At 43.3% G+C, this 17,179-nt stretch overlaps 1 protein-coding gene across 3 annotated transcripts; it reads right to left on the bottom strand.

Moving 5' to 3' along the window:
• Positions 1-1,029: 1,029 nt before the first annotated feature.
• Positions 1,030-16,089, bottom strand: LOC148473820 (uncharacterized). Of its 3 annotated transcripts, XR_015872949.1 has the most exons (3): positions 15,749-16,089; positions 5,181-9,100; positions 1,030-1,087 (listed from the first exon to the last, which is right to left on the bottom strand). XR_015872949.1 is itself a non-coding variant. In XM_088459437.1 (2 exons), exons 1-2 carry the CDS (start codon positions 16,077-16,079, stop codon positions 8,181-8,183), a joined length of 1,251 nt encoding a protein of 416 aa, XP_088315563.1. In that variant the 5' UTR covers positions 16,080-16,089; the 3' UTR covers positions 4,473-8,180. The 3 variants fall into 3 exon arrangements, 2 of the variants coding, with proteins under 2 accessions (XP_088315563.1, XP_088315564.1); XM_088459437.1 differs by lacking the exon at positions 1,030-1,087 and having other exon boundaries at positions 4,473-9,100; XM_088459438.1 differs by lacking the exon at positions 1,030-1,087 and having other exon boundaries at positions 4,473-9,097.
• Between the last annotated feature and the right edge of the window lie 1,090 nt (positions 16,090-17,179).

Below are 17,179 nucleotides of genomic sequence, written 5' to 3'. Positions count from 1 at the left end.
CTTGGTAGGGAGTTCACTCTGGTCACTGGCCATGACCCGCTACAGTGGATGGAATGTAGAGCTGGGGTTTACCTTAAAAATGCCTATACTCTCAGGGTAGCTGGTTCGACAAATCTTTTCCAGATAAATAGTCCACTTCACCAAGTAAAGTGGAAGGGTATATGGCAAAAAGGGTACTTTGCCATGTTCTGATGTACAGAACAGGACTTGCACCCTAGGACAAAGGGCAGGCAGGGTTAAGGATTCTGCTATCTTCAACAGAGAATGTTTTACACACAGCTGCACTACATGGATGTGACTGCTCTGGAGTGTGTGAAAGCACCAAAAGATTGTGGGATCCAGAGGGCAGGACTTCTGACACTGACTAGCAGCAAGTCAATAGAGAGAACTGGTGGGGCATAGCTAGTTTCAGGAAGCCATCTGATGTATACAAGTGTGCTGTAATATCTGACTGGAAAAACAAGAAGCCTATCAAGGCTAATTTATGCAGTTCCTGCACCTGTTTAATCATATGGATGCAATCCAAGTGAATCTAAGTAACCAAGCTGCACCACCGATGCCTAATTAGGAGAGGTCCAGTCCTCCATTTTTGCCATCCGGGCTCTGCTAAGGTCTGTTGGGGTTTCCTTAACCAATATGGTATTCACTTTGCGCTAAAGACTGGGAACTTCCCTACAGGGCCAAAATAGCCTACATTATCTTTTTGCTCTCCAGGCAAGCCATGGCATGGTCACCTATGCTATAGGAAATATCTGATCTTATCCTGTCATTCTCCATCAGCTTCCTAGCCACCTTTTCGAAGGATATTCAATAATCCCAGGAGAACAAAGCCTCCTAAGGGGGCAACATGTGGTGCATTTTCAGACTCTTATCTGAACAACAATGGAACCAGGTGCTTGTCACTATCATCTGTCAAGGTCTATTAGACAGTATTAAAAAGCATCATCCCATTAACTACCTACTAACCTGGACAAACTAATCTCTCTCTGCAACCAGGTGGATCTCCGCTTCCAAGAAAGAACTTCCAACCTCCACCAACCTTCCAGCATGGAAGAACCAATGCAATTAGGCTATTCTTGCCTCACCCCTGATGAAGGAGAATGATGGTTTCAGGAGAAATTGAGCCTCTACTATGTGCTAGGAGACATCAGCTTAGGAGTTTCTATTTGCTCTCCTGGTGTAATTAAAATACACAGCTGTTTCATGTCCAAGACTATTAAATATCCTAGGGGTACTGTATACTTACTAGTCCGCTCACTTGCAGAGCAGCTGGTAACTCAATTTCAGTCACCTTGTGAAAGAAGTTAGCAATTTCAATAACATCTATGCATACCTGGATGGAAGTCGGATCTGGCAGTACCATTCTTTAACAGATTAACCCGGTGAATCTCTCCATATTTGTTCTGCATGCTGAGTCAATTTCCTTCCTAATCATGCCAAAAGCCCCCAGTCATCCTTGGACTTCTATGGTTATGTCTGCATAATTTACATGTTGACTGGTCTTCTCAAATCTTGGCCTGGACTTCCTCTTGTACCGGACTGTGATCTGAGCAAGTCCTTCCTACAATCTCTGCTTCTGAGAATCCTGCCATTCCTCCAGCCCACAAAGAGTACCAGGATGTTTAACAAGCTGCTGAAACATTACCTCCACACTGAGACTGGGACTGTCCTATAGACATAATCCTGAGAAAAACACCACCTGGAGGAAGGGTTTACCATCTTTCCATTACCAAAACCCTGTCCATGCCGGAGTTCATTAAAGAAAACCTGAAAAGGGGATTTATCCACCCTTCCACCTTTGTAGTCATTTGTAGAAAGTAAGTTCCAGACAACCAATCGGAGACTGAGATGCTGCAGACAAGTAAGCTTTTATTCCAGGCTTAAACAGGCAGAGCCAGTGTACTGGCTTCTCACACAAGGCAAACACAGTTCAGGAACAACAACTCAGCTTACATGAGCCAGCAGGTCAAACAAGCAGAGTATTCACAAGAGTCGGGGCTCAGCTTGTCCAGCATAGTGAGCACTGCCAAAGGAGAAACCTCTCCCTCAAATTCCCCCTGACTAACTCATCTATACAGGTTTTAATCCCTTAGCTGGTCTTAATTGAGGAAAGGGTGTGGTTCCTCCATGGTACAGGATGTTAACCCTTTCCTTAGAATGTGGGAAGAGACCCACTCTGCCACACCATTGTTGGAATCTTCTTTGTTAAAAAAAAAAAAGATGGGAAACAAACATGCATTGATTATAGTGGGCTGAATGACATCATGATATAAAATCTGTACCCTCTTCCATTGATTTCTGAATTATTTGATCAAGTCAAAGGGTGACCATCTTCATTAAACTGGATTTCTGAGGGGCTTACAACCTCATCAGAATTATTCAAGAGGATAAATGTAAAACAGTGTTCAACACTCAAGACGGGCACTACAAGTACCTTGTGATGTTCTATGGTTTATGTAATGCTCCTGCAGTTTTCCAAAACGTCATTAATGAGATCTTCCTGGCCATGCTATATGTAATCATGGTAGTATATTCGGATAACATTCAAATTTTCTCCCAAACCTAGAATTCCATCGTAAAAATTTAAAAGTACTTCTTAGTCTATGACAAAATAATTCTGCAAATTGTAGAAATGTCTTGTTGAGGTCAACACAAACTAGATGGACTGAGAAAATGTCCAGGATAGCCTTAATTGGCTACAAAACACGAGTCTTAAAGCCATACAATAGTTTCTTGTGTTCACTTACTATTGGTGCAAGTTCCTACGAGGATACCCCAGAATCGTCTCTTTATTACGGCCCTTACCAAGAAGGGTGCCAATCCAGTAGATTAGCAGGAAAGTGATAACAACAAAAACAAGCCTTCAACTTTGCACCCATACTCAATAAATCTAACAACTCACTCCCATTTTGCTTGGAGGTAGATGCATCATCAGTTGGAGTGGAAGCAGTTCTCTCCCAGAGGGTGGCAGATGGCATATTTCACCCCTGTGGGTTCTTCTCTAAGAAATTCCTGCCATCCAAAAGTAAACTACTCCATTGCTGAAAGAGCTGCTGGTCATGAATCTGATTTTAAAAGTTTAGACATATTTTTAAAAGGAGCTTGATTTTCTTTAACCATCTACATTGACCATAAAAACCTTCTATACCTCATGTCAGCCCAAAGTATGACTCCTCGCCAGAGTCGATGTTTTTGTTCTTTCCAACTTTTTACATCTATATCTCCTTTTGCCCTGGACACAATAACTGTAATGCAGACTCTCTATCCATGGTAGGGAATGAGGAACCATCACTAGAAGAGAAATGGCATATTCTCAATCCTGAATGAGTGAGTTGTTACGCAGATTTTCACTCCTCATAGGAATACTTTTATTCCTCCTAGACACTAGAAACAAAAAGTCAAAAATGGGCACACTGTTCCCGAGTTGAAGATATCAAGCACTTTGTGGTCGCCTATTTCAAGTGTTTTCAACCCAAATGTCCCTGGCCATCTCCAGCAGGGCAGTTGCCCATTCCAACCATTCCCTGGTCCCACATTTCCATGGGCCGAACTACCATCCTCAAACAAATACACCAGCAATCTGTGTAGATTAATGCTCCAAAATGGACCACTTCATACCACTCTGAGATCTTCCTTCTGCTCCAGCTCAATTTTTCATCAGAGAAATATTCTGTCTCTGGCTGTATCATTGAAATTGTCTCTGATCGGGGTGTACAGTTTGTGGCCAAATTCTGGAGGTCTTTGTGTCAGACATTACAAGTGTGTACATTCTCTCATCTCAGGATAACTGGTCTGAGCTTCTCCCTTCAGCAGAATTCACTCACAACAATCACTACGAGTTATCCTCTTCTATTCCAATCCATACAGTCCATGGTATGCTGCCCCAGGTTCCTGCCTTCTCTTCCATCCCTCCTCCTTCAGATGCAGCAGCCAAATTGCTACTCCGTGACTTCTCCAAAATCTGGCAGCAGGTAGGGGCTTCTCGTCAAAACAATCACACTGCTAAAAATTGTAAGCAGATAAGAAAAGCCATTCCTAATCTGCAGCCTGTGCATTAATAACCTGCATCTCCGAGTATCCTTCATGAAGTCTGCTCCAGGCTACATCGGCCCTTTCAGTATATCTTGGGTCACCAATCCCATTTCATATAAACTTTGATTACCTGTAGATTCCCAACTCCTTCCACATAGGAATAAAGAAACTAAAGGACTGTGCTACCTGGTGTCACTTCTATGTCCTACAGGAAATATGTGACTCAATTTTATAGGGCACACAGATATTGTTATAACCCATTTAGAATTAACTATAGGATATAAAATATCTTCATATACATTTGCTGCTGTACAAAATCAGGAGGTCACCTGAGATCATGTAGAGCATAAAGAATATAGAAAAACAGCGCAAAAGTATTGATGATTAGTATTAAACACTCCGATAGGGTATATCTAACAATAACATTTATTCATATTTAGCACAGAAAACGTATAGTACAATTACATATTGTTCCAATATATAAAACATAAATTTATAACCAATAGATATAAGGCCCTGACCAATAGGATGTTTGTGTCAGAGTCACATGATGTCTCACATAATAATGACTTGAAGGTAGGTAGAGTACATGTAGTATTACAGTGTCCACTGTGAATAGTCCAATGTAACCAGCAGGATACCCAGGGTGTTGGATTTGTGCCTCCAGCTCTGCGCAGTCCCTCCTGGGTGACTACTATATTGCTGATGATTGGATCATTAGGACTTGAGTTGGACCAGCAATATGAAATATTACATCATTATTAGATGGTGGTCTTTAGCATGATGAAGTTACCGTAAACACAATTGGGTCTGGGGTCCGTGCCTGAAGTCTGACTAATGCGTTTCTCTGTATGATACAGCTTCATCAGAGGCATCTGAATCACCCAGGAGGGACTGCACAGGGAAAATATACATTTTTATATGATGTTTCTATATCAGGGAATTATCAGTCTGCAGTCATTGGCATATAGATATCGCACGGTCAGCAGCAGCTACATGCATGTCTCGGCTTCAATTCCGAAAGCTAATTATCTCATTACAATGGTCGCTTTATATATCACAGCTCATTACAATACACATAAGTAACAGGTGCCAACATGTAATTTGTGTCCTAAATCTTCATCTTGGAGAATTTAAAGTGATATTACCTAATTTCTGTAGCTTGTATGCAAATGTCCTAGGCTGTAACTCAATGTCCATAGGTCCAGAGATGGGTTCTCAGCTAACACCGTGCCAGCTTGGTTTGTCTTCTCTCCACAATATCAGGAAATGAAGTCACTTGGTCACACAGGACTGGTTATTTCACACACTGGATCTTACACAGCAGGGCGGTCATTGTGATTGTGCTTAGTCATTAGTATGACTCATCAGAGCAGCTCTTATCTATGGGCTCTCAGATGGTCACACAGGGATGATTATCTCACATGGGGGATCATACACAGCAGGATGGTCATTGTGATTGTGCTTAGTCATTGGTGTGACCCACCAGAGCAGCTCTTATCTATGGGCTCTCAGATGGTCACACAGGGCTGGTTATCTCACACGCTGGATTTTACACAGCAGGGTGGTCATTGTGATTGTGCTTAGTCATTGGTGTGACCCACCAGAGCAGCTCTTATCTATGGGCTCTCAGATGGTCACACAGGGCTGGTTATCTCACACGCTGGATTTTACACAGCAGGGTGGTCATTGTGATTGTGCTTAGTCATTGGTGTGACCCACCAGAGCAGCTCTTATCTATGGGCTCTCAGATGGTCACACAGGGCTGGTTATCTCACACGCTGGATCTTACACAGCAGGGTGGTCATTGTGATTGTACTTAGTCATTGGTATGACCCATCAGAGCAGATCTTATCTATGGGCTCTCAGACAGTCACAGGTTTATGTGAGTCTCAGAATTATGATTTGTAAATCACTCAGCTTATTGGCATCTTGTCATCTTGGAAGTGTAAAATACAAAAATTTCTATAATGTGCATCTTCTATATGTTACGTTTTATTAACTTAAAACATTAATTCTAGATCAGATATATATGGTAATATTGCCTATCAATATTTGTATCACTTATAATCATTTTAAGGTTATTTTAATAGCTTAATTCACGTCATACAAATGAATTTGATCATAAGAGAAATTATATTTTCTCCATGACAGCCATCACAGAACATGTGCACCACCGAGAGGACAACTGGTCACTATTCCAGCTTTACTAACAATGTACAAAAACATTCAGGACAAAAAATGTGGTAAATACTAACAAACAAATGCCACACACAGCTATGTTACCCCACATGGACGTCAGACAGGTCCGTGCGGCGTTTGGCTTCTTTACTTGTTACCAAACTCTTTGAGCTCATGTCTTTGTAGGTATATAACAAAGCTTGTATGGTCTTTTCTGTGATTTCCTCACTACCAAATAATCTCCATCTCCTGACCCTGCACATTACTGGTGGTGTCACCACTGTGGGAGGTGACAGTGCAGGACATACTGAGGACAATCTGTACTGATCCTACTTATCCTGTGATGTCCCTGCATTATTCCTCCATTACTACGTACCCTGCTCACATCTGTATTCTGCTGGGGATATCGGGAGCCTGATGCACCTAATGGTCATTACGGTTAGTGGTTTATACCAGGACCAGCAGCTTCCTGTGTCCCAACACTAATTACATTATCTAATAATGTATAAATAACATAAGGGATCATGATTTTAATGTCCTTATCTTTTGGAATAGTGTAAATAGTAGGGTACAGAGGATCTAAGTAGAAAGAACCAGACATCAGACTGCTGTAAGGAGATTAGAGATCCATTTACCAGGAAACCCAACCAGAGAATACTGGATCCAGTGAGATAAAATCAGGTTACAGATGTCATTATATCACCCATCTCCCCCCATCACTTACAGCCCAGTCATCACATGATGTCATAGTTTCCCACTTCCCATATTACATCCCCAGCACATTGTCATGATGACAGATTAGTTATGTCCCTATATTACATCATGTGGTCTTGTTACTGTACAAATAGGCCAATAGCACAATAATATTATAATACAGAGCTTCCCAAACTCTGCCATTACAATCCAAGTTTTAAGGATATCCATGTTTTAATCCACATTGTTAATTCAAACTGATTGAGGCACTAATTAAGTGACCTGTGCTCAAGCATGGATATCCTTAATACTTGGCCTGTAATAGTGGAGTTTGGGAAACTCTGATCTGATAGAATAAGGAAACTGAAAGCCATTACATGAGGAACCTGTTGGAGCCTATGTTGGTGACATCCATGTGGATATATAATAAAGTGTAATATATTAGTATATAGGGGCTGATTCAGCAGAGGACACAATGACAATAGTTACGCAGATAGAGCGAATGTTTGCCATCACACCTGCGTATAAGTCACACTGCGCACACACAGCGATCACATTGTAATTACGGATGCACAGAGGAATACATCACATAGTGAGTGGCAGGGTGACAGCGTTTGGGGGAAGTAATAGGGGAGTGGACAGAAAACTGCAGGCGTATGTGTCCATGTAATCGCCATGTCATGGGCGTGTCTGTCCGTGTGATCGACATGTCATAGGTGTGTCTGTCCCTGTGATCGCCATGTCATGGGCGTGTCTGTCCGTGTGATCCCCATGTCATGGGCGCTTCTGTCCGTGTGATCGCCATGTCATGGGCGTGTGTGTCCGTGTGATCGCCATGTCGTGGACGGGTATAAATTAGCCATAACGATGGCAGCTGCAGCATGAGATCTCTCTGCGTGTCAGGAGAGCCGCAGTGTTTGCGGCTGGTCAGACCTGATTTAAATGCTGCGTGACTGCTTGATGTGCGGCGATGGTACCGATGATTACACAGGAGGGCTACATTGGAGGATAATGAGAAGGCAGCAGTAGGCGTGGTTATGGCGGCTGTACCTCGGCATTAGCATATATTAGCACATGCGATCTGTAAGAGACTGCAGCTACATTTGCTTCCGCTGCTGAATCAGACCCATAGTGTGATAATGTAAATGTCATTTACTCTTCATCAAGCAGGGACAGCAATCTAGGCTAACATTGTATTTATGCTTGTTCTGATAATTCCCAATGATATTACAGTACTGCAAATACGGCTGCAATTTCTATATATTTCTTAAGGCTCATATACTTTGTTTTTCTCCTGTGTGACGTTTCTGATGACTAAACAGAGTGGATTTCTTTGTAAAACATTTCCCACACTGAGAACATGGAAATGGCTTCTCACCTGTGTGACGTCTCTGATGTCTAACAAGTTCTGATTTCTGTGTAAAACATTTCCCACACTCAGAGCATGGAAATGGTTTCTCACCTGTGTGACTTCTCTGATGTGTAACAAGAACTGATTTATGTGTAAAACATTTCCCACACTCAGAGCATGGAAATGGTTTTTCACCTGTGTGAGATCTCTGATGTAGAACAAGAAATGATTTACGTGTAAAACATTTCCCACACTCAGAGCATGGAAATGGTTTCTCACCTGTGTGACATCTCTGATGTTGAACGAGTTCTGAATTCCGTGTAAAACATTTCCCACACTCAGAGCATGGAAATGGTTTCTCACCTGTATGAGATCTCTGATGTATAACAAGATCTGATTTCTGTGTAAAACATTTCCCACATTCAGAACATGAAAATTGTTTCTCACCTGTGTAATGTCTCTTATGTCTAACAAGATATGATTTGCATGTAAAACATTTCCACCACTCAGAACATAGAAAAGGCCTATCAGCTGTGTGTACTCTCTTCTGATGTATAGAAAGACTGATCTGCTTAGTAAATCCTTTCCCACATTCAGAACATGACAATGGTTTATCACCTGTGTGATCTGAGTTGTGTGTATCACTACTGGGAGTATCAGTGGTGCATTCTTCATGGTTAGAGGGATCAGATGATATATCTGCACTGTGAGATGCTGGATGTATACTGGGGATAATGGGGTTTTCTCCTGGAGAGTCCTGTGAGAAGTTATTATCATTTAGGTCACAATCTGGAGATAATATGAGACGTCTCCCCGATTTATTCCTGCTGCTGTGTCCATCTGCTGGGAACAGAATAATTATATAGGAATTAGCGCTCCTGTAGAGCTATACCATACTGTGTAACTATAATAAGACGTGCCCGGCTGTACCCCAACATCTCATACTGTGTAACTATAATAAGACGTGCCCGGCTGTAACCCAACATCTCCATACTGTGTAACTATAATAAGACGTGCCCGGCTGTACCCAAACATCTCCATACTGTGTAACTATAATAAGACGTGCCCAGCTGTACCCAAACATCTCCATACTGTGTAACTATAAGACGTGCCCGGCTGTAACCCAACATCTCCATACTGTGTAACTATAATAAGACGTGCCCGGCTGTACCCCAACATCTCCATACTGTATAACTATAATAAGACATGCCCGGCTGTACCCCAACATCTCATACTGTGTAACTATAATAAGACGTGCCCGGCTGTACCCCAACATCTCCATACTGTGTAACTATAATAAGACGTGCCCGGCTGTACCCCAACATCTCCATACTGTGTAACTATAATAATATGTGCCTGGCTGTACCCAAACATCTCCATACTGTGTAACTATAAGACATGCCTGGCTGTACCCCAACATCTCCATACTGTGTAACTATAATAAGACGTGCCCGGCTGTACCCCAACATCGCCATACTGTGTAACTATAATAAGACGTGCCCGGCTGTACCCCAACATCTCCATACTGTGTAACTATAATAAGCCGTGCCCGGCAATACCCCAACATCTCCATACTGTGTAACTATAATAAGACGTACCCGGCTGTACCCCAACATCTCCATACTGTGTAACTATAATAAGACGTGCCCAGTTGTACCCCAACATCCCATACTGTGTAACTATAATAAGATGTACCCGGCTGTACACCAACATCTCCATTCTGTGTAACTATAAGACATGCCCGGCTGTACCCCAACATCTCCATACTGTGTAACTATAAGACGTCCCCTGCTGTACCCAAACATCTCCATACTGTGTAACTATAAGACGTGTCCAGCTGTACCCCAACATCTCTATACTGTGTAACTATAATAAGACGTGCCCGGCTGTACCCCAACATCTCCATACTGTGTAACTATAAGACGTGCCCGGCTGTACCCCAATATCTCCATACTGTGTAACTATAAGACGTGCCCGGCTGTACCCCAATATCTCCTACTGTGTAACTATAAGACGTGCCTGGCTGTATCCCAACATCTCCATACTGTGTAACTATAATAAGATGTGCCCAACTGTACCCCTACATCTCCATACTGTGTAACTATAAGACGTGTCCAGCTGTACCCAAACATCTCCATACTGTGTAACTATAAGACGTGTCCAGCTGTACCCCAACATCACCATACTGTGTAACAATAAGACGTCCCCTGCTGTACCCCAACATCTCCATACTGTGTAACTATAATAAGACGTGCCCGGCTGTACCCCAACATCTCCATACTGTGTAACTATAAGACGTGCCCGGCTGTACCCCAACATCTCCATACTGTGTAACTATAATAAGACGTGCCCGGCTGTACCCCAACATCTCCATACTGTGTAACTATAATAAGACGTGCCCGGCTGTACCCCAACATCCCCATACTGTGTAACTATAATAAGACGTGCCCGGCTGTACCCCAACATCTCCATACTGTGTAACTATAATAAGACGTCCCCTGCTGTACCCCAACATCTCCATACTGTGTAACTATAAGACGTCCCCTGCTGTACCCAAACATCTCCATACTGTGTAACTATAAGACATGCCCGGCTGTACCCCAACATCTCCATACTGTGTAACTATAATAAGACGTGCCCGGCTGTACCCCAACATCTCCATACTGTGTAACTATAATAAGACGTGCCCGGCTGTACCCCAACATCTCCATACTGTGTAACTATAAGACGTGCCCGGCTGTACCCCAACATCCCCATACTGTGTAACTATAATAAGACGTGCCCGGCTGTACCCCAACATCTCCATACTGTGTAACTATAATAAGACGTCCCCTGCTGTACCCCAACATCTCCATACTGTGTAACTATAAGACGTCCCCTGCTGTACCCAAACATCTCCATACTGTGTAACTATAAGACGTCCCCTGCTGTACCCCAACATCTCCAAACAGTCAGTGGCCGCAATTGTGGGAGCTCCAGGACCCATTCAATTCAGCGCAGTGTTAAGTCAGAGAATGCCAGTTCTCACGAAGTAACCTGGGTGTTTAGTCATGAGAACCGAAATTCTCCAACTAAAGTGCCGGCTGCGAGGCTGTTAGTGCCACGCTAAGCCAGCAAACAGCAGCGCGGCTGGAGCTTTCATCTGATTTTTCCTTGCACCCTCAGAAAGATTGCGCTATATTGAATGACGGCCAATGACTTCATCATTTGGTGATTTTTTTACATGAGGAGGTTTAGGTTGTAGCAGTAACACTGGCCGGGGAGTAACCACTAAAAAAGACTAAGGGGGAGATGTACCAAACCTTACAAAAGGTTTGTGGAAAAGTTGCCCTAAGCAACCAATCAGCTTCTGTAAATTTAAGAACTGTACTTGATAATGATAGCTAGAAGCTGATTGGCTGCGGCGGGCAATTTCTCCACTTAATCTCTCTCTAGGGCTTCATACATTTCCCCCAGATTCAGACACTGAATTCAGACACCTTACCTATATGCTACACTGTAATGGTTCTTACATAGAGCTAAATCAGTCACTACTAACAGAGCGTAGATTGATCTATACATTATATCACACACAGGACATACTAGCTGTTTCCTGCTGTGTCCTCACACTCTCTATATCTCCATCTCAGTATGTGTAACAGAGTGCAGGCATGGTCTATACATTATATCACACACAGGACATACTAGCTGTATCCTGCTGTGTCCTCACACTCTCCATATCTCCATCTAAGTATGTGTAACAGAGTGCAGGCATGGTCTATACATTATATCACACACAGGACATACTAGCTGTATCCTGCTGTGTCCTCACACTCTCCATATCTCCATCTAAGTATGTGTAACAGAGTGCAGGCATGGTCTATACATTATATCACACACAGGACATACTAGCTGTATCCTGCTGTGTCCTCACACTCTCCATATCTCCATCTAAGTATGTGTAACAGAGTGCAGGCATGGTCTATACATTATATCACACACAGGACATACTAGCTGTATCCTGCTGTGTCCTCACACTCTCCGTATCTCCATCTCAGTATGTGTAATAGAGTGCAGGCATGGTCTATACATTATATCACACACAGGACATACTAGCTGTATCCTGCTGTGTCCTCACACTCTCCATATCTCCATCTCAGTATGTGTAACAGAGTGCAGACATGGTCTATACATTATATCACACACAGGACATACTAGCTGCACCCTGCTGTGTCCTTACACTCTCCATATCTCCATCTCAGTATGTGTAACAGAGTGCAGGCATGGTCTATACATTATATCACACACAGGACATACTAGCTGTACCCTGCTGTGTCCTCACACTCTCCGTATCTCCATCTCAGTATGTGTAACAGAGTGCAGGCATGGTCTATACATTATATCACACACAGGTCATACTAGCTGTATCCTGCTGTGTCCTCACACTCTCCATATCTCCATCTCAGTATGTGTAACAGAGTGCAGGCATGGTCTATACATTATATCACACACAGGTCATACTAGCTGCACCCTGCTATGTCCTCACACTCTCCATATCTCCATCTCAGTATGTGTAACAGAGTGCAGGTATGGTCTATACATTATATCACACACAGGACATACTAGCTGCACCCTGCTGTGTCCTCACACTCTCCATATCTCCATCTCAGTATGTGTAACAGAGTGCAGGCATGGTCTATACATTATATCACACACGGGTCATACTAGCTGCACCCTGCTGTGTCCTCACACTCTCCATATCTCCATCTCAGTATGTGTAACAGAGTGCAGGCATGGTCTATACATTATATCACACACGGGTCATACTAGCTGCATCCTGCTGTGACCTCACACTCTCCGTATCTCTATCTCAGTATGTGTAACAGAGTGCAGGCATGGTCTATACATTATATCACACACAGGACATACTAGCTGTATCCTGCTGTGTCCTCACACTCTCCATATCTCCATCTCAGTATGTGTAACAGAGTGCAGGCATGGTCTATACATTATATCACACACAGGACATACTAGCTGCACCCTGCTATGTCCTCACACTCTCCATATCTCCATCTCAGTATGTGTAACAGAGTGCAGGCATGGTCTATACATTATATCACACACAGGACATACTAGCTGCACCCTGCTATGTCCTCACACTCTCCATATCTCCATCTAAGTATGTGTAACAGAGTGCAGGCATGGTCTATACATTATATCACACACAGGACATACTAGCTGCATCCTGCTGTGTCCTCACACTCTCCATATCTCCATCTAAGTATGTGTAACAGAGTGCAGACATGGTCTATACATTATATCACACACAGGACATACTAGCTGCACCCTGCTGTGTCCTCACACTCTCCATATCTCCATCTCAGTATGTGTAACAGAGTGCGGGCATGGTCTATACATTATATCACACACAGGTCATACTAGCTGTATCCTGCTGTGTCCTCACACTCTCCATATCTCCATCTCAGTATGTGTAACAGAGTGCAGGCATGGTCTATACATTATATCACACACAGGTCATACTAGCTGTATCCTGCTGTGTCCTCACACTCTCCATATCTCCATCTCAGTATGTGTAACAGAGTGCAGGCATGGTCTATACATTATATCACACACAGGTCATACTAGCTGCATCCTGCTGTGTCCTCACACTCTCCATATCTCCATCTCAGTATGTGTAACAGAGTGCAGACATGGTCTATACATTATATCACACACAGGACATACTAGCTGTATCCTGCTGTGTCCTCACACTCTCCATATCTCCATCTCAGTATGTGTAACAGAGTGCAGGCATGGTCTATACATTATATCACACACAGGACATACTAGCTGTATCCTACTGTGTCCTCACACTCTCCGTATCTCCATCTCAGTATGTGTAACAGAGTGCAGGCATGGTCTATACATTATATCACACACAGGACATACTAGCTGCACCCTGCTGTGTCCTCACACTCTCCATATCTCCATCTCAGTATGTGTAACAGAGTGTAGGCATGGTCTATACATTATATCACACACAGGTCATACTAGCTGTATCCTGCTGTGTCCTCACACTCTCCATATCTCCATCTCAGTATGTGTAACAGAGTGCAGGCATGGTCTATACATTATATCACACACAGGACATACTAGCTGCATCCTGCTGTGTCCTCACACTCTCCATATCTCCATCTCAGTATGTGTAACAGAGCGCAGACATGGTCTATACATTATATCACACACAGGTCATACTAGCTGTATCCTGCTGTGTCCTCACACTCTCCATATCTCCATCTCAGTATGTGTAACAGAGTGCAAGCATGGTCTATACATTATATCACACAGGATATACTAGCTGTATCCTGCTGTGTCCTCACACTCTCCATATCTCCATCTCAGTATGTGTAACAGAGTGCAGGCATGGTCTATACATTATATCACACACAGGTCATACTAGCTGCATCCTGCTGTGTCCTCACACTCTCCGTATCTCCATCTCAGTATGTGTAACAGAGTGCAGGCATGGTCTATACATTATATCACACAGAGGTCATACTAACTGCACCCTGCTTTGTCCTCACACTCTCCGTATCTCCATCTCAGTATGTGTAACATAGTGCAGGAATGGTCTATACATTATATCACACACAGAACGGAATCGGTATGAAATACCGCCGGGCGCATGGCCGGCAACAGCAGAGTTCCCGGCAGCGGAAGCCCGACAGCGCTGGAAATCCCGATCGTGTATAGGTAAGTACTGACTAACCTAACCTAACCCCCTAACCCTAACCTCCCCCTCAAGTGCCTAACCCTAACCCCCCTTACACGCTGCCTAAACCTAAGTCCCCCAGGGGGGTTCCTAACCCTAAGTCCCCCCGGGGGTGCCTAACCCTAACCTTCCTGGGGGGGGTGCCTAATCCTAAATCCCCCCGGGTGCCCTAAACCTAACCCTCCCCCCCGCGGATGCCAGCTCGCGGCGCCCGGCATCCCTTCGATTGGGATGCCGGGCGCCGGTCTCCCGGCGTCAGGGAAATGTCAGGCGTCTAACAGAGAGCAGGCATGGTCTATACATTATATCACACACAGGTCATACTAGCTGTATCCTGCTGTGTCCTCACACTCTCCGGATCTCCATCTCAGTATGTGTAATAGAGTGCAGGCATGGTCTATACATTATATCACACACAGGTCATACTAGCTGCACCCTGCTAGGTCCTCACACGCTCTGTATATTCATCTCAGTATGTGTAGTAGAGTGCAGGCATGGTCTATACATTATATCACACACAGGTCATACTAGCTGCACCCTATGTCCTCACACTCTCTGTATATTCATCTCAGTATGTGTAATAGAGTGCAGGCATGGGCAATGTATTATATCACACACAGTGATAGGAACATTTCCCTCATTAGTCTGTACTGACAGAGGAGGGTGTAAAATAAGAAATTATATTAGTGGTTGAAAAGAGAGAATATGTGATGCTTCTGTAATCAATGTTTATTACTCACCTGTGCTGATATCTGTAGAGATTTCCACCTTACACTGCTGATCACCCCTCACATATATCTCTTCTTCTCCCTCTAGATCTTCTGCCTTATTATCAGTCACATATGTCTCTTCTTCTCCCTCTATATCTTCTGCTTTATTATCAGTTAAATACGTCTCTTCTTCTCCCTCTATATCTTCTTCCTTTATATCAGTTACATACGTCTCTTCTTCTCCCTCTATATCTTCTGCCTTCATATCAGTCACATACGTCTCTTCTTCTCCCTCTATATCTTCTGCCTTCATATCAGTCACATACGTCTCTTCTTCTCCCTCTATATCTTCTACCTTCATATCAGTCACATACGTCTTTTCTTCTCCCTCTATATCTTCTACCTTCATATCAGTCACATACATCTCTTCTTCTCCCTCTATATCTTCTGCCTTCATATCAGTTACATACGTCTCTTCTTCTCCCTTTATATCTTCTGCCTTCATATCAGTCACATACGTCACTTCTTCTCCAGCTATATCTTCTGCCTTCATATCAGTCACATACGTCTCTTCTTCTCCCTCTATATCTTCTGCCTTCATATCAGTCACATACGTCTCTTCTTCTCCCTTTATATCTTTTGCCTTATTATTTGTCACATATGTTTCTTCTTCTCCCTCTATATCTTCTATCTTAATATTAGTCAGCGCTGCACACTAAACAGAAATAGTTTTTTAATAATGTTTGATATTGTTAATAGACATTACACAGTAGAATATCATTGTATAACACACACACAGCTTCTCTACAGATCATATAGTGACAGTCACTGTGGTATATTGGTGAGCCCCTAAATCCCATCTACCTGATGCCCCTGTGGGGTCCTGTGATTCTCCTCTGTACAAACCTGTGAATAAAGAGGATGTGGACATCTCTCTGGGGTATTCCTGTTACTGGGTCCATTTGTAGGAGACACACAGTGACTGAGTACATTGTATATATGTGATTATCAGGTGATGTGTATATATAGGGGGGCCCATATCTGCTTTCCCCTGTAAAATAAATTACAGTCTCCTCTTACCCAGTGATGTGAGGGGCCGGTGATTCTCCATCATCACGTCCTTGTACAGACCCCTGTGTTCCTCTATATACTCCCCCTCCTGCATGGAGACATACACAGTGACATCCTGACAGCTTATAGGAACCTGACACACAATGATACAGTCATCACCCAGACACATCCCCTGGTGTTACTGTATAATGTCCCATTCCCATCAGTCACCTCTCCAGTCATCACCAAGACACATCCCCTGGTTTTACTGTATAATGTCCCATTCCCAGGAGTCACCTCTCCAGTCATCACCCAGACACATCCCCTGGTGTTACTGTATAATGTCCCATTCCCTGCAGTTACCTCTCCAGTCATCACCCAGACACATCCCCTGGTGTTACTGTATAATGT

Source organism: Taudactylus pleione, unplaced genomic scaffold, assembly GCF_031769625.1.
Source record: "Taudactylus pleione unplaced genomic scaffold, aTauple2 ptg000910l, whole genome shotgun sequence".
NCBI lineage: Eukaryota > Metazoa > Chordata > Amphibia > Anura > Myobatrachidae > Taudactylus > Taudactylus pleione.
Note: the sequence above shows the minus strand (reverse complement) of the source record. Positions and strands in the feature narration are given on the sequence as shown.